The sequence below is a fragment of the Pleurodeles waltl genome, chromosome 7 (genome assembly GCF_031143425.1).
Source record: "Pleurodeles waltl isolate 20211129_DDA chromosome 7, aPleWal1.hap1.20221129, whole genome shotgun sequence".
NCBI lineage: Eukaryota > Metazoa > Chordata > Amphibia > Caudata > Salamandridae > Pleurodeles > Pleurodeles waltl.
In genome coordinates, this window is record NC_090446.1 from 79093024 (window position 1) to 79110871 (window position 17848).

Below are 17848 nucleotides of genomic sequence, written 5' to 3' on the forward strand. Positions count from 1 at the left end.
GGGCTTTGAAGCTCATGTAAATGGGCTTATAAAGACTTTAGCCAGGGAAATGGTAACATTATATAAGTACCTTTTCCAAAGTATTTATGACAAATCTAACTTTACCAGTGAATTTGGCTTGTAATAAATAGTTTAAGTAGCCCAATAATGAATTTTGTAGCTGTTACCTACCTGGGGGTAACATTATTAAATGTAGTATAGTATCCCAATGTTTTCCTATGGAAAAACTAGAACCAGTGAAAACAGCTTTTAGGCTAATTTCCCTGTAAGGACATGTTTAACGTTAAACTTTTACATGTCCTACTTTTAAATATGATACACTCTTCCTTTTGGACAATAAGGCCTTTTTAGGAGGTGACATATTAATATTTAAAGGGAGGGTTAAGACCTGTCAAAAAGGGATTATTTTGGCAGGGAGAATGTGCAGTTTTAAAACTACACAGGCAGGCTACAGTGGTGGGCCCTCAGTCATGTTTGCCTTGTCACTGTAATGTGTTACACAATGGATGCTGCATCCGATTTATGATATTTAACTTACATGCCCTGGGTGCACTTTATACCATATACTAGGGAGTTATACATAAGTTTAATTTGCCAATTAGGAGTATTACCAATTTTGACATGTTTTAGGTGTCACAGCACATGCATTGGGGCTTGTTCCGTCGAGTCCCGGTGCACAGAGTCATAAAACAGCAGCATAAGTCCAAAAAATGGGGTTATTCTTGCAAAAAGGCAGTTTTTTCGCCACTATTTATTCCACGTCAGAGCACATAACAGTATAAAATTTCTCTTGGGAACTTGACATGTCTGGGTTTTCTGGGTCCCCTTTTCCTGTAACGCAGGCCAAGGAGCTACAGGCACTAACTTTGCCCAAGAGAAATGGCGCCTGATACATAGTTAGATCAATAAAGATAGACTGAAAAATAACAGTATTCTGGGTGTTGGACAAATGTACAACTGGACCTAGTTGAATCGACCAATGTGTATAGGGAGGGCCTAAAAAGGACACCTACTCTTGCTAGAGTCTGAGTAAGCTTCATTTTAATTAAGGTATCAGGGTCACAGAATTATCAAGGGGATGTTGATATGAAGCACATATCATACTCCTTATGATCCTGTTGCTGCTTTAACAAAGGCATGTGGTTTACAGATTCAGACAGTCTGCAGAAGCCAAAGGGATCACTATTTCGCTCCTGATTTCCCATTCTGCCAAGTCCCTCAGTTACTGTCACCTTGCACCCAGCCCACCCTTCAAACACACCACCCACAGCCCTACCAACCATTGCTGAATCATATCCTCCCATCCAAGGCCCCAGTTTTTCCCTAATTCAAATTCTCTGACTTCCACTTATCTCCCCTGTCTTGCTAGTCTTCCTATTAAGAAAACCTTCCATCTTTGATGAACAACAAGCCTGCTCTCTCACCTGTGCAATCAGGATGCCCACCACGATGGCCAGCTGGTGGAGAGTCCCTAAGGCACCGCGAAGGCTGGTGGGTGCAATCTCTCCAACGTACATGGGTACAAAGCCTGTGCTGAGTCCGCTGTAAACACCAACGATGAAGCGTCCGACGATGAACATTTCATAGGAGAGAGCCAGCTTGGAGAAGCCCATCAGTGCCGCGCTTATGATGGGTAAGATGTTGGCCAACAGCATTGAGTTCCTTCTGCATGGGAGAGAGTAAAGAGAAGGGCTGAGCACTAGGACAACTATAGCTCCTCCTCGGTGGGAGAGAGTTTGACAGACACATGCGCCAGCCAACCATGAGTCACTCACCTGCCAAAGCGGTTAACAAACAGGCCTATGGAGAGGGATCCGACCATGCCACCAACAGGAAATATAGAAACCGAGGTTGACCAGAGAGAGATCAAGAAGTCGGGTGACATCCATTCGCCCGTCCGGCCCATGTATGTCTCATTGTAAAATGCTTCAATGACCTGGAGAGGGAAGAGTGCACAAGAGTTAGGGGCGCCATGTCTAAGAGACAACTGGATATGGAGAGCTAGAACAGACATGTTTTTGCTTCTCAGTCTTGAAATAGCAGCAATGTGATGTGGTCCAGGTCTGAATTGTGGTGTAAGAAGTGGGTTGAAAGGAGGTCTTAGCACTAGAATAGGAGAGATTCATACCATAGATGAAGGTTAGAGATCTGTGTTTAATTTGTGCTGGTGTTTGCCAGAGCTTGGCACCGGAAATGATGTCTTATCACCAGCACATGGTAGTGTCTGTCTAATTTCATACAGAACACATCCACTGCATGTTTAACAATTCAATATCCGTTAAAAATAGCAAACCCAGCAACCCCACGCTCAGATTTGGGTGACGTGGAATAGTCTAAATTGTTACTTTTTTAGGGATGAGATTGTTTGCAGGTAGAGTACATATTGGCATTTAGCAGAACTGGCAGGCTGTGGTGGTCTTCTGTGAAATACATTTGGTCCTTCTCTGATTAAAAGGTATCATATACAGATGTGTGAAGATCCTAATACTAGATCAGTGGGAGGGGGTGCAGACAAGGATGGAAGAACACACATAGAAAAACAAAACACTTGGAAAAGAGTCAGTCTTACTGGGTTTCATCAGTGAGATGCACTTTAAATCCCTCTCAATTAGCAAACACGGGACCCACATTCTAGCCATGTCTCTCCAACTCACTGAGAAAAATAAAACCTGTTGGGTTGCATAAACCTTAAACTCTGCTAATTGCTAAGGTAACACTCTGTTCCATCTGTTTTGTTCACTGTGGTGTTATAGAAATTGATCATTCATGTGTGAACCAAGTCTTGGATACACCCTAAAGCAACATTACTGCCCTCACTGCATGGCTATATCCTCCCGGATCGGACCACTTCTAACTCCAGAAACATGGCAGCTTTCATGGGCCTTGAGAGTAAGGTGCACCAAGCCTCTTGCAGCTCACAATAGGGAATATGCATCAGCTATTGGACTGACAATATTTAGACATACTCAAACCACTTCGGGTAAGTCAAGGGAGAAATTAAATGGCATGCTTTGTGTGGCCTCCTATACTGGAAAAACAGGGGAGTTGCATTCATTGTTTTGTCTAATTTTCACCTTAGGTTGATCGTCCCAGCCTGTGCAAAAATGCTGGTAAAGCTGGTCAATTCTCAAATATTTGCTTTTTGGAGGAGAATTGCTTACTGTATTACTCAATCTGACTTCCAACCTAGTACAGCACTGAGACAGCCTTACTTGAGGTATCCTTGGCTGAACGCAAGTATGCAGCCCTTATTTGCTTGATTTAACTGCAGCAATCAATATGTCTCCCATCAAATTTTCATCTAGTGTATGGTGGAGCTAGGTTTTGTAGGGTGGACTTGGAGTTGGATGAAATCTTCTCTATAATAAAGAAAGCAGGGTATCTGGCTGGCACTCTATAAGTCATCTAACAAGCAGTTAGAGTAAGGGGTGAAACAGGGCTCTTCACTTAGTCTTACATTGTTTAATATCTATATGTCACCCCCAGCCAAGCTAGAGTCGTCTGGGGTGATTACTGTCGCTTACCATCCAGTTGCTCTTTAAGTTTGATACTACCAGGAAAGACATAGGTTCCATGTTTCATTCATGTCTGGTTAATGCTTTGAACTGGATGAGAGCCAGCTACAATGCAATACAGATAAAACTGAGGTTCTTCTCATTGACCAAGCTATTGAGCAGTGAGTGAGTTGAAGGCTGAAGAATTTTCCACCTGCCCCCCCCCCCAAACTCTAGCAGCTAAGGGCCAGATGTACAAAGATTAGGAATAGCAAGTTCCAAATAGCTATTTTATCCTAATCGCTATTTGGAAATCTCTATCCCTTATGTATGAAACTCTTGTTTCATTCTCGCAATTCCCTGTGGGTTGCAAAGAGACCTCCCTCATAAATTTTAATGAGTCAGGTCTAACGCATTTGGAATGACTGCCATCATAGGGATGGTGGCCTACTGAGGTCAATAGGGCACCATGTTTGTGATTGCTTTTATAAAAAACTTTGGTTTTGTGTTTTTTAATGCAACCCGGATGTGTTTCAACAAAAAAAAATAAACATTTTTTTTCATGTTTTTTAAGAGCAGGCACTGGTCTGGGGGACCATTAGATGCCCTTGAAAATATTGGTGGTAAAATAGCATGGTTTTGCGACCGCACTTCAATCGCTAAACATTGATACATAACAGTAGAATTCTCTATTTGGAAGAGAAGCTCTAAACACGCCCCTTCTAAATACCGATTTCTACACCGAAACTGTGATTCTGGAGAATCACAGTTTGGATGTTTACACTACAGGAAAAATAGTTTTGCCTTTCCAAATGGCCAGATTTTGCAGATCGAACTGTTGCAAGGGCAAATATGCTTGGTACATGTGGCCCTAAGAACTTTGGGGTCAGGATTGACAACAGTCTCTCTTTCCACCCTCAGAGCCTTCAGCAGCAGCCACCTGTTTTGCCCTGCTGCATCCCATCAGAAAATATCTTGCTCTTCCTCCAGCAGCCCGCAGGGGCGCTGTGCATGCACTTGTTGGACTGTGTGAACACCTTGTACCTGGGCATCCCTGATAAATGGATTACAAGACTGCAGACAGCACCAAATGTTGCAGTGCACCTTATCCTGGGCATTCATAGATGGGAATCTGTCACCAGGTATCTTTATGAGGGGCACTGGCTCCCAATTAGCAAGAGGATCCTTTTAAAGGCGGTGTGTGTTTTTTGGAATTGGGCCTTCTACTAACGGGGCACACATTACTTGATAAACAGGATCCATATTCCGTTCTCGTACCCTCATGTCATTTTAGCACACAGAGCTAGGGTGTCACATTTTAGGAAAGTTAGGTGCGGATTCTGTTCTTTTCCAGAGCTGCCTAGTAAAGGATGGAACTTTATTCTCGAAGACCATCTCCTAAAAACTCCCAATCCGGAAGGCTTTCAAGACTTATCTCTTTGCCTTGGCCTAAGGCGATTTAGTAATGTGACCTTTGGATGTCTTTACTGCATGAGCTCTGTCTGAGCCCCCCAGCCCCCTACAGAGCATTCATTGTTTCAGGACAGCGATGCATTGAAACTATCTTTTATGGACAACTTTAGCCAGTCTTGACTTTTTAGTCAACTACTGTTGCATGCTGGGACTCGTAGGCCCAACCTATAATTGCAAATATTCAACTGCAAGCCTTAGACTGAAATATGTTGTGGTGCTTAAAGCCAGATATGCAAAAGAATTGCAAATGTCTTAGGGGGCCTTGTGGCTTGGATTTGCAGAGTTGTGTGCATCTGAGTTCTCAAATAGTAGGGATAATGTAGCTCAGGCTTGAAGTGCATGTGCAGAGCTGTCTGAGGGTCCTGGTGAAGAATGTGCAGAGGTGCTGTTAGAGCTCTGAGAAGAGCTGTGAGAGGGTCTTAGCACAGAAATAGAAGGGAGCTGCAGCTCATGACTGAGGTCGGTTAGTGGAAATGTGTATGATTCTTTCGGATGGAATATCACGTGTGCTGCAAGTCAGGGGTCAGGTGCATTGACAGAGCTGTCCGTGGGTGTCAGTACTGACATAATATGGGCACAAACGTTTGGGCCTGAAGTGCATGGTGAGGTGCTGTGAAAATGTCCCTTTAATGGAACATCTGCACATCAGTTATCGAGATAGACCTGCAAATGAGTTTCATTGAGGGACTAGCAGAGGGTGCTGCAGGTCAAGACTGAGGTGCTTTGATAGAGCTGTGTTTGCGTCTCGGTATTCGCCAAAGGACTTGGTAGACCTGAGAATGAGTTTCAGTGGGGAAATAGCAGTGGGTGCTGCAGTTCAAGACAGAAGTGCTTTGATGGAGCTGTGTTTTTTTATATCAGTGTTTGTCAGAGGCCTTGGTAGACCTGGGAATTAGTTTCACTGAGGGAATCTCAGTGGGTGCTGTAGGTCAAGACTGATGTGCTTTGATGGAGCTGCGTTTTGGTCTCAGTATTCATCAGGGACCTTGATAAACATGCAGATGAGTTTCAGTGAGGATATAGCACAGGGTGCTGGAGGTCAGGGGTGAGGTGCTTTGGTAGAGCTGTGTTTGGCAGTCTGTATTTACATGATAGGTGTCTGCAGATCTGAACTGAGGTGCATTAGTGGAACTGTGGATCAGTCTTAGTGCTGGAATAGCAGTGATGCTGCAGGTGAGGACGGGGTGCTCTGGCTAGGGCTGTGTTTGGATCTCAGTGCTGATATACCAGGGAGAGCTGCAGGTTAGGCCTGAGACTGAGCTTGGTGAGGAAGATCAGCCCATGAGTGTCAGTGGTGGAATGACAGGGGAGCGGCTGCTGCGGGTCAGGACTGAGGTTCACTGGCTGCGCTCAGGGGCTTGTCTATGAGGACTGAGTTCACAGGGGAAGTACAGACGTAGAGTAAGGGGCGCCATCAGAGCTGTAGACAAATGATTATAGCAATCCCTGTAACATTCAATCCCAGGAACGACCCCTCCCCCACTCTCACCGACTGTGGGGCGTTGATCACCCCAATGTTGTATCCATATTGCAGGGAGCCAATCACAGCAACCGTCACGGAGAAGACCAGTGGGCAGGTGAGCTGTTTCTGAAAAAAGGAAGAAATGTGTTGAAAATTTAAAAAAAATAAAACTGGGACATTTCTGAAAAATAGAGGAAGGACTACAATTTTACATCAACAGGGTGGCTCAGAATGACATATGGCAGAGCTCATAAACATAGAAACACAGAGAACCATTAAACCCAATATTATTATTTATTAGGTTGTGTTCTGGTAACAGCTGCTACCTAGTCCTGCCTTGAAACATATAAAAAAAGTGCCTCCCTCATGTTCAGTCCGCCCTCTTTTTAAACCAGGACACGTGCTAAATTTCTTAAAAATCACCAGGACAACTCGTGAAAACCAGGATGGTCCCACCATATCCGGGATACCTGGTCACTCTAGTTGTGGATTGTAAGACATGTGGTTATCGTTTGAGGGGAGTGGAAATCCCACTCATGTAGTACCACGATCCTTGTCGGGGCTAACCACAAATATCATTAAATTAACTTGTGCTTAACACTCTGGTAGCTTGGCACAAAAGCTGTCAAGGTCAACGGAGAGGCAATGTGCGCGTTATTTATGCAGCTCACAAACAGAAATAAAGTGAACATAGAACACAAAAAAACTTCCAAACAAATTTTGAAAAAATAGTGTCAATATTAGTAAATAAAATGATACCAAAAGACAATAATTCAATCAGTAGAACTGGAGATATGCAATTTTAAAGTTCTAGGTAAGCATAGCAACTAAAAGCACAAAGTGTCACTCACAGTCATCTGGTTGTGCTGGATCAGTGGAAGTCACAAGTTAAGGTCGCCCGCAATGGAGCATGTACCAGATAGAGAAACCAGGTTAGTCCCACTGAAAAAGTTTTGTTCTCAAACTCTGGCGCAAAGAGTTTCATTCGCAGTGGAGGAGGCTGTGTTGAGCAGGGAGAGAGTTGCAAATGGTTGTCACTGTAGCGTGAAGAGCAGGCCAGGCAGCGCAGTTTGCCGTTGGTGTAGTGTGAAGAGCTGGTCAGGCATGGCAGACAGTCGTCATACGGGCTTCACGTGTGGCCGTTCAAGAAGGCTGAACTTCCTGTAGATCCTGCATTGCCCGCTGCTGCTAGCAGTCTCTGTAACGAGGATTGATTCACTAGAGCTGTGCTTTGGGGGGTCGCAATGGACAGGAGAGTCTTGACACAAAGGGGCCCTTTTCTGGTCATGAAGAGTACAAAACTTCAGGATTTCGCCTTTTCTTGCAGAGGACTGCACTCTGATGCCAGCCAAGGGTCCAGGGCCTGGGAAGGCACCTCTTGGGGATCAGGAACTCACTCTAGCCAGGGCCATCACGGCTCAGGCAGGTCCAGCTGCAGGTCCAGTTGCAGCAGATCAGTTGGTCAGTTGCAAAGAGGCCTCTGAAGTTTGCTGTGTCCTGGAAGCTCAGAGCAGGTCAGTCAATTGACCCTTGGAGTCACTTAGATAAGCCTGTGATGAAGGGAGCAGGTTGAATCTTCCTTTTGAGAGAACAGTGCAGGCCCCAAGCAGCATAGCAGGCCTCTGTGGGAACAAGGCAGGCCTCCAGCAGCATGGCAGTCCCCTGGTAGAAGCAGGGCAGTCCTCTGGGGGACAAGGCAGGCTTCAACCAACAGGGAAGTCCTCAGGGCAACAAGGCAGTCCTTCTACTGTATTGTCCACAGGCCCATGAGTGTACTGAAGAGGTGTTCTGAGGGTCCAATATTGTTACCTGGTTCCAGCCTTCAAACTTGTGAGAATTCCCTATACTACCACAAAATCTGTTCCTGGAAAGTTCTTCCCTTTCTCAGTCAAGGCTCCAAGGAGTCTGGGGTGACAAAAGACAGGGCAGGCCTAGTGTCCCATTGCTGGGTGTGTGCAGGAGGCAGAGCCCTTAGAAATGTAATTAGGGCAGGGCACAACTCTGCCCCCAGCCATCCTGCAAAATTGTCCATCCTATCCACATCCTGTTCCCTATTATTCACTGTCTTCTTAACACGGGAGCGATTTAAAGGCCCAGGGAGCAGAAAACTCCTACAATGCCTTAGAAACACTTGGACAGTAAAAAATGCCAACTTTCTAAAAGTGGCATTTTCAAAAATATAATCTAAAATCCGACTTTTCCGTTAAAGAGGATTTTAAACTACAATTCGTTTGACTCTAAACAGCCTATCTCTATCTGCTCCTAATCCAAAGTTAACACTTGTTAAATGTAGTACGGTAACTCAGTGTTAGTCAGTAGGAGAGATATGCCTTACAACAGTGAAAAACGACCTTAGGAGTTTTTCACTGCCCGGACATGTCAACTTAAACACACACATCCTTTTAAATACCACTGCACCATGCCCTATGAGCCTTTAGGTCCTACTTTCGTGGTGACTTATAAGTATTAAAAAAGAAGGTTTAGGCCTGGCAAAATGTTTATTTTGCTTGGTCAAAATCGAAGTTTTTAGCCCGCCCTGCAGGCTGTATGTGCAGACCTGAGACATGTTTTAAAAGGCTTCTATAGTGGGTGGCACAATGAGTGCTGCTGCCCACTAATAGCATTTAATTTGCAGGCCCTGGGTAGTGCCCTACACTGGGGACGTAAGGGTAAATTCAGTGTAACAAACAGGTGTGGGACGATTTTACCATGTTTTAGGGAGAATAAAAACATTTTAGCACTGGTTTGTAGTAGTACAGTGCAAAGTCTAAAAGCTAACAAAAAAGAATTTAGAAAATAGAAGAGGTTAAATAAAAAATTTTGAGGGTGACCCTGGAGAGAGGGCCAGGTCCAACAAGACGCAAGGTTGTTTTGTTTCCCTTGCAGACGTCTTATGTTAAGCTGTCTCCCACCCCATACACTTGCTAACAGCCATAAAAGCCATCCTTAATCCATACACTTGGAAGTGAGCACTGCCCATGTCCCACCCAGCTCTGGTTTCGCAAAACAATTTTGTGGTTCACTCACCTCACATGGATTAACAGTGTTTATATGGGTAGGTCATTGCCAGGTGTGTAACACAGGCCCTTGCAGTCCCTGTGGTGCAGCGGGGACCCATTCCTCTGAGGAATAGAGTTTGGGGTGCATTCAGACCAAGAACAATGAATATTTGTGACAGATGGGAACTTCAGGGCTACTCATTGCATTAAGAATGGGGGGGGCTCATCATTTTGTGCTACATCACTGGTCATTACTTTCTGATATACGAAGCTAAGAGACCTTTGAAATGATAAAATGAAAAATTAAACAAAAAGATCTTAGAGTGACTCACATAAAGGGTGTAAAGTGATGCAACATATATGTACACAGGTACAGACAAGCATGAGCGAATGCACAGTGAAGGAGTGCAGAACTCGTTGAAATGGGAGCTGGACCATTCTTTTCATCTGACCATGGAAAGGTCCTACAAATAAAAGGACAAACTCTAGGACACAGGAGCCGAGCGGTAGTCTGTGATGTGGCATTGCATATGCCACTTTGCAGAGCTCCGCATTGAAGGTTCAAACATATGTCTTTATGGAAACTTAGGCCCAGATTTGCCGCTAAGTAGCACAACACAGCGTCGAAAGTCTCTACAATGCATGATGAGAAAACCGTACAGAGCCATAATCAAGGCCCTCTTTAGTGCCGCTGGCGCCCAACGCGACAATCTTGTTTGGAGCTCCTCTGACCCATTTCATTTGTTTTATAGTGCTATTCATACCAATGTAGGGTGTCAGAGCACTTTACATCACACACATTATACACGATAATGAATCGTATAGGCGTAAACCAGTGTACGTGAAATGTTACATAAGACAAAGAGGAGTGCAAGGTGTAGGAGTCACGTGACGCCCATGCTGGTCCTTGGTGTGGAGAAGCACAAACTTAACACAGTAGTTTGGGTTGGCTTTACTAATAAGAATTTATTTCTACTCAAATTAACGCATTTTCGTAACATTAGGAATGCGAAATACTGGAGAAGTCCTTAAGGTTCTAAAGGATACCCTCCAGTTTGCGCGCTGCTGTTTCATGACATCTCATAGCCCACTGTGCTACATTAGGATTGTAATTAATGAAGGTGCAAGTAACAAATGGATCTCTGTGACTAGGGCAAGAATTCACAGATCTGTCTGCATAAAATACAGTTCTGTGATCTGCCTGGGCCATGTTCTCCGCAGCAGGCATAAGAACCCTCTGCACTACTTTATGATGAGTCAAAACTGCCACTAGACAAGACACACTCACTCTGCAGCAAGTACATTAATCACCAGAGTTATCTCCATATGTTTATTGCTGTCTGGAAAGTGCTGAACAAACAAGGAACTCTGCAGCAGGTGTATTTAAAACCAAAAATATTTTAAACCACAGCTCCTTCCAACTCGCGCCGGATTTGTTTGCACCTGTCGCCCCCCCTCAAAGCCGCCCCTGACCATATACACTAATAGGGGTGAACTGCTGCTGATATCCCCTGCACCGGTGCACAAAGCACCACACAGACGTTCACCATGGCACAAAGGTGATTTTCTGCTGCCCAGGGCACGATGTGTAAAAGCAGCATAACCGTCCAATACACATTCCTAATATTTATAGACAATTGCAGGAGTGCCAGACGCATTGGATGTGGGCTCTGCTCTGCACCACACATGCAATGCGCTGGTTTATGAGGGAACTCGATACATTCCCTCTTATTTGCACCCATTTCCACTAGTTTTGACACAAGGTCTGGTCAGGATATCTTAGTAGATCAAGCTTTCTCAGAAGCAATGTATGTTTGAAGTGATATCCTCTCCTGCAACACTCCCTTAATTCAAAAGGGCACAACATGCATGTAGTGATGGGAAAAGGGCACTTTTCCAGAACTAAAGAGATTTTGCACTGGAAAGTGAATCCCTGCTGCGGCTTTTCACCACTTCATCGCACTTGCCAGAAAGCTGCAGTGGGTCTGGCCCTCGGAGTGGAAGGCACCCCCTGTCCCAGGAGAAGGCCCTGCTGGTGATGATCTCACCCTCGGTCCCCAGGGGAGGGGCAGATGGTAGAGGGTTTTTCCTAGCATGGTCCTTTCTCCCCCAGTGTTTCACAGATTGGTGCCTGCAAGAGGAACTTTAACTCAATGCCCCTGCATAACAAGTCTTGCATTTCTCTTCTTCTCTCATCGCCCCGCCCCTTTGGTATTCAGTCAGAGGCTCCCCTGAGAGTGGAGGAAACAAATGAGAAAAGATGGAATGAAGCCACCAAATAAATGTAAAGGAAAACTGCATAAGAAATAGTGAGAGGTAAAAGGGAGATGCCAGGGTCATTACCCAGGTCACTGTCAATTAACCACGGGGCCTAATTTAAATTACTATTCAAAAATGAAAATTAGCAAACTCCAAGTTTCATTTATGAATAACGTTCCCTCCACCTTCCTCCACCTATAAAAATGCACACGAGAATCGTCAAAGTGCTGGCCCCTGGGTCCTCCAGTGTGTTTGACATTTGCCCAGATACACTGTCCCCTGGCATCCCTGCCTTGTATAACCCTCCCATCAGTGCTTACTGTGTAAATACAAAGGTGCCGGTGGCCAAAGCCCTCCTTTTAAACACGCGGCTGCTGCAATTAAATGTGTGAACACGGAATACTGAGGCAGCGTGATCCTGAAGCCAACTCGGGTCTCTTCAATCCATATAAAGCCACTCCCTGCCCCTTCAGCTCACTCTTGCAGCTTTTTACTTTCTCCCTTTGTGACCCTTTTTCGTTTTTCCCTTTATCCGTCTTTCCTCTATGTGTATTTTGCTCGCAGCAAATGCTTAAGGCATAAGAATGAGCCCCGGCCCTCAAAAATAAGCGCCGGTGCTCAGCACCGGAAACAACAAGCACAAATTAAGCACTGCCTCACACCTACAGGTCCCTGATAGCAGCAGCTTAATTCCCAGGTGGGTTCGTTTTGTCAAATACGTTCTTGTACTTAGTGCTGGTTGCCTCTTGGATGACATTTACGATGCAAATGATAAGAGAGAACCTGGGTGATGCCACCAATTACATCTCCATAGCAACGCCTCCCTTTATAAACCAGTGGGGCGGCCTCTACAGCTATGGGAGGAAGATCGGAGGGCCACCGAGGTCTTCATCTCTATTTGACGGGGTTGATCGTTATTAAGTCAATGGGAAGTAAGTCATGGTAGGTCCCTTGCAGTTTATCAGTCAGAAACAATGAACTTGCCTTGCAGGAGGTGGCCATGTTGGTATTGACATGAGACACCGGAAAATGACAAGACGGCCGCCTCCTGCAAGGGGCCTCTTCAGTGAAGGCCCATTGACCCCTAAGCATCACATCACCTGCTCAGACAGGTGCAAGGAAAGGAATTTATCGTGTAAAACCCGGAGGCCTTAAGTCACAGATAAGGAAAAAGGTCTGCATGACTCCAAGCAGGTTTCAGAGGATGAAAAAAACTTATCAGGGATAATGAACATGGGAAATGGGATGGGGCACAATCAAATTAGCAGGAGAGGTTTTCATGACAAAATGTTCTTCATGTTATTTTTACTGGAACGCCAAAGAAAAACAGAAAACTAATCATGCACTGATAAATTGGCTTCCCTATTCATCATTTTGCTTTGTATGTGCAATCACCTCGAACTGTTTGCTATTATATATTTAATTTTTGGCCTCCTCTGAGGGCCCTTCCTGATTCCAGCCAGGAGCAGGTACATTTTGTTTTCTTTTCTTAAAATGACCAAAGAGGCTTTCTGTACTGTATTGGGCTTGACTCTAATGACACCCTCACACACATATATTTACAGATTGTCATACATTTACAGATTACAGGTACCATGTTCTATCGGTCATATAGTCTACTCGCTGCTTATTTATTGGTGTCTCCAGGCTGGAGACATCTCCATTGTGTAAAGGTGACACCTCACAGCTGTCAAACCTCGAAATGAGGTATGATCTGATGTGCCGTGATATGATATGACAATGCATAACATGATGTGAAATATAATATGTGATAGGACATATGATATGATATGAGATGATAAAGATCAACACAATGCGATACGATATGATATGACATGATACGAAATTACTTGATATGGTATGATTATAAAATGCAATGACATGATATGAAGTGAGATATGATATGATATGACAATTCATGATATACAAGATATATCATAAACTCGGAAATGTTAAATTACACCAGAAGGTGACACCGCAGGAATGTCTGGAAATCCAAGGACCAGAGACTAGGGGCCCTATTTAGAGTCAGGGGACTGAACACTTCCACCACCTTGCACGTGCTCTGAACTCAATGTCACTTGTAATCAAGGGACAGTCGAGTATCCTGTCAGAAAAACTCCAAATCAGGCCCGAAGTCTGCACAGCAGGGAACAGGGATGTTCATGAAAGCGACAGAGGTCAGAGGTGAGCCGGAGGGAAAGAAACAGGGAAATCGAAAGGGTGACCCAGAATCACCCCCCTCCCCCACTCTTCCAGGACAGAAGGTGAGGTAGTCCTCTCCATCTTTAGCTCCAGACCTTAAGAAAGGATTGCTCTACAGTGACGTAACGAAACTTGAGGGGGGGGGGGGCGTGCATATAACATGGAGGGCCCCCTCCGTACCCACTCAGGAGCTGTCAGGCCAGGGTGTTGTACTGCGCCCCCCCCCCGGGGGCTTGCGGGGCCTCTGTTACGCCACTGTTTCTCTATATATTTGTAACAGCACTGGAATTCGAATTCGTTTGTTAAGCACAGTCTCTGCTACTTGAGTGCGATTTCTAGGCGCCAACAGAATCCCACGCACACCTGCAATAACCCAGAACAGAAGCGGAATTACATGTGCTCTCCCTGCTCCCCGCACCTTGTGGTGATGGACAGACTGGCCCTCCACGGCACTCAAGTGGTCCCATATGTTAAGTATGACACCTCAGTCATTTCTAGTTTTTTCAGCCAACAGGACATGACGTCATGGGACAGTACCTACGCTTTGTGACGTAGTAAATATGGGATACAAAATCCCAGCAGGCAGAGTACAGTTGGCTGAAAAGCCCGGTTGAGCTGAAGGTGACAGGATAAGCGGATACTGCCACCCAACTTCCAGCAGCCCTCTCCTAGCGCCAACCATAACACTGGGCGCTAAAGAACGGACTCCTGAAGAATGCTTTTATGCATTTTATTGTTATCAACTCCGATTGCTATTTAAATACCACAGATTGGCCTACTGACAGACACTCCAATTTAAGGATGGTTGTACTTACAATGCAAGGGATAAATGTATAATTTTCTAATATGACCAAAAATTAAAAAATGCTAATTGAATTGTTCAAAATTGGCCGCCCAGTAGCTGCCTTCTCCTACGGCGGCGAACAAACGAAGACTCACCGTGGGAAAAGCTTGTTTTTAATTAGGACAGTAATGCAAAACGATCACCACTTAGACTGTTTAAACATGCATTGTTCTAAAGCAGTGCACTCCGAGCTGAAGTGCAAATATTCATTAGGCATTGAAACCCGGAGCGGTGGGTCCACGTGCTAGGCCCGTCCCTTCGCAGGCTGCACCGCTGAAAGAGAAGCCAGGCACTGCTGAGGAGGTGAGTGCCAGAGGGAGAGGGCATGCACTGCTAAAGAGTAAGAAGCCCCTAGCAGGCGAGTCGAAGGCTGGCACTGCTGAGGAGGTGAGTGCCAGAGGATGAAGGTATGCACTGCTGAAGAGAAAAGAGCCCCTAGGAGGAGAGTCGAAGGCTGGCACTGCTGAGGAGGTGGGTGCCAGAGAGAGAGAGGGCAGAGGACATGTACTGCTGAAGAGAAAGGAGCCCATAGCAGGAGAGTCGAAGGCTGGCACTGCTGAGGAGGTGAGTGCCACAGGGAGAAGGTATGTACTGCTGAAGAGAAAAGAGCCCCTAGGAGGAGAGTCGAAGGCTGGCACTCCTGAGGAGGTGGGTGCCAGAGAGAGAGAGGGCAGAGGACATGCACTGCTGAAGAGAAAGGAGCCCCCTAGCAGGAGATTCGAAGGCTGGCACTGCTGAGTAGGTGGGTGCCAGAGAGAGAGGGGGCAGAGGGCATGCACTGCTGAAGAGAAAGGTGTCCCTAGCAGGAGAGACGAAGGCTGGCACTGCTGAGCAGGTGGGTGCCAGAGAGAGAGAGAGAGAGGGCAGAGGGCATGCACTGCTGTAGAGAAAGAAGCCCCTAGCAGGAGAGTCGAAGGCTGGCACTGCTGAGTAGGTGGGTGCCAGAGAGAGAGGACAGAGGGCATGCACTGCTGAAGAGAAAGGAGCCCCGACCAGCAGAGTCGAAGGCTGGCACTGCTGAGGAGGTGGGTGCCAGAGAGAGAGAGAGAGAGAGGGCAGAGGGCATGCACTGCTGAATAGAAAGAAGCCCCTAGCAGGAGAGTCGACGGCTTGCACTGCTAAGGAGGTGGGTGCCAAAGAGAGAGAGAGAGAGGGCAGAGGGCATGCACTGCTGAATAGAAAGAAGCCCCTAGCAGGAGAGTCGAATGCTGGCACTGCTAAGGAGGTGGGTGCCAGAGAGAGAGAGAGAGAGCAGAGGGCATGCACTGCTGAAGAGAAAGGTGTCCCTAGCAGGAGAGTCGAAGGCTGGCACTGTTAAGGAGGTAGGTGCCAGAGAGAGAGGGCAGAGGGGAAGCACTGCTGAAGAGAAAGGTGTCCCTAGCAGCAGAGTCGAAGGCTGGCACTGCTGAGTAGGTGGGTGCCAGAGGGAGAAAGAGAAGTCATATAACTCATCGAGAAGAGAGAAAGAAAAGGCAGATTGAAGAGGGAAAGATACCTGGAGATGGAAGAGAGAGTCCCGTGGAGCTACACAAGAGAGACAGAGGGCACCGCTAAGGAGGCAGATTTTGGACTAGAAGGACCTGCGTCTGCTTGTGTGAGGAACGCAGCTTCAAATTCATGGAAAGAGTGGGAGAGGTGGAAGATGGAGGACACCAGTGTCTGCTGAGGAGAGAGGGGTGGGGCAGGAAGACGAGGGAGAGGATGGGACGCTGAGGCAGAGATTTGTGATACACGGGCGAGTGAGAGAGCATGAACGCCTGATGTGCGAGAGGGAAGAGCAGGGAAGGAGCAGTGACTGCTGAGCAAAAGATCGAGCAGAAGAGGAGAGCAGGGAGACGAGAACCTGATGACAGGATGGAGGGAAATGCAGGAAGAGTGGGAGCTGCAGAGCTGATGGGGGGTGAAGTACAGCAGGAAGGAGTATGGGGAAAGAGGAGAGATTCAGGGAGAGGAGTAAATGCTGGAGAGAGGGCAAGAACAAGAAGGGGGTAGAGGACCTCCTGAGGCACGAGCCATACTCACAGGAACACAAGTCCCACTGCAGGGGGCTGCTAGCACCCTACCTTGATCATGGCTTCCCTTTGTCAGCAGATGAAATCACACCAGCCTGAGGTCCAAGTGGGACAATGGGCTCACTGATGTGTCCTGGAATTCTTGGAGAAGCTTTGAACCCAGTGATTGACTCGTTTAGTTTGTGGTGTTTTTTGATTTAAGTGATTTAGATAGTCATCTACTGGCCAAAAGCTTCAAAGCTGCTTTCACTATGTCCTGATTGCCGATCAGTCCTGGAATTTAGTACTCAGTTAGCCCAGGTGTTATCCTGTCTCTGAGTTGTCCAATGTTGGGCAAGGCTTTGTTTTGATTTATTGCAGTTGAGTGCGGCAGGTCCAGCTGTTGTAGTTGGTCCCAGATGAGTGCTGGTTGGCCACAATGTCTTCTGGTTGGTGGGTTTTATATTTTAGTTGGTGCCAGTTTGCTGTTAGTTGCTCTGTGCAGGCTTGGCTAGTTAATGGTTGGTTAGTTATGTTTTTATATTGTTTTTATTATAAATGGGTTTTAGTTGGCTGTTGATCTGTAGATTAATAGCGTCTATTGGATTTTCCTGATTGGTACCTGAGTACCCCCTTGGTTGATCACAACTGAAGTTGGCTGGACCCCGTTCAGTCTTTGAAGTTCCTGCTCCAGTCTTTCTTGGTCTCAGTTCACTGTTGACCACACCGTGTCTCGGTTGATCTCAGTTGTGGGTTAGATAGACGTGTTTTGTATTGTTTTTCCTGCTTGATTTGTCGTCGATCTCAGTTTAGCATTGGTTGGTCTTGAGAGGGTCTTGGTTGATTTCAGCTGAGTGTTGGCTAGCTGCAGGTGGGTATTGGCTGTTGCTGATGGTCTCTCACTCCCACTTCTTCTCCTGCTTCCCTCGGTTTGCTCTGCCCCCTGCTCTCATATGTACCAGCAGGATGGGGTGGTGCGCTGGGAGGTGTCAGTGACATCAGAGGGCCAGCACCGAGCACGTCCCCTCCACGAGCAGGCCTTGTGATGTGCAGCACCAGGATGTTGTGATAAAATGATGTGTTTTTAAACTGCTGTGACCCCATGTCCTGCTCTGCCTGGA

At 46.2% G+C, this 17848-nt stretch overlaps 1 protein-coding gene across 1 annotated transcript in view; it reads right to left on the bottom strand.

Moving 5' to 3' along the window:
* LOC138303684 (solute carrier family 2, facilitated glucose transporter member 3-like) overlaps nt 1–17648 on the bottom strand; it is a 29401-nt gene extending 11753 nt beyond the window's left edge. Inside the window, exons 1-4 of the mRNA XM_069243010.1 lie at nt 16800–17648; nt 6457–6555; nt 1776–1936; nt 1425–1665 (exon numbers count right to left, since the gene is read on the bottom strand). Coding sequence (XP_069099111.1) covers nt 1425–1665; nt 1776–1936; nt 6457–6555; nt 16800–16808 — 510 coding nt within the window. The 5' untranslated portion in view covers nt 16809–17648. The remainder of the gene's footprint in view (nt 1–1424; nt 1666–1775; nt 1937–6456; nt 6556–16799) is intronic.
* Nucleotides 17649–17848: the final 200 nt, after the last annotated feature.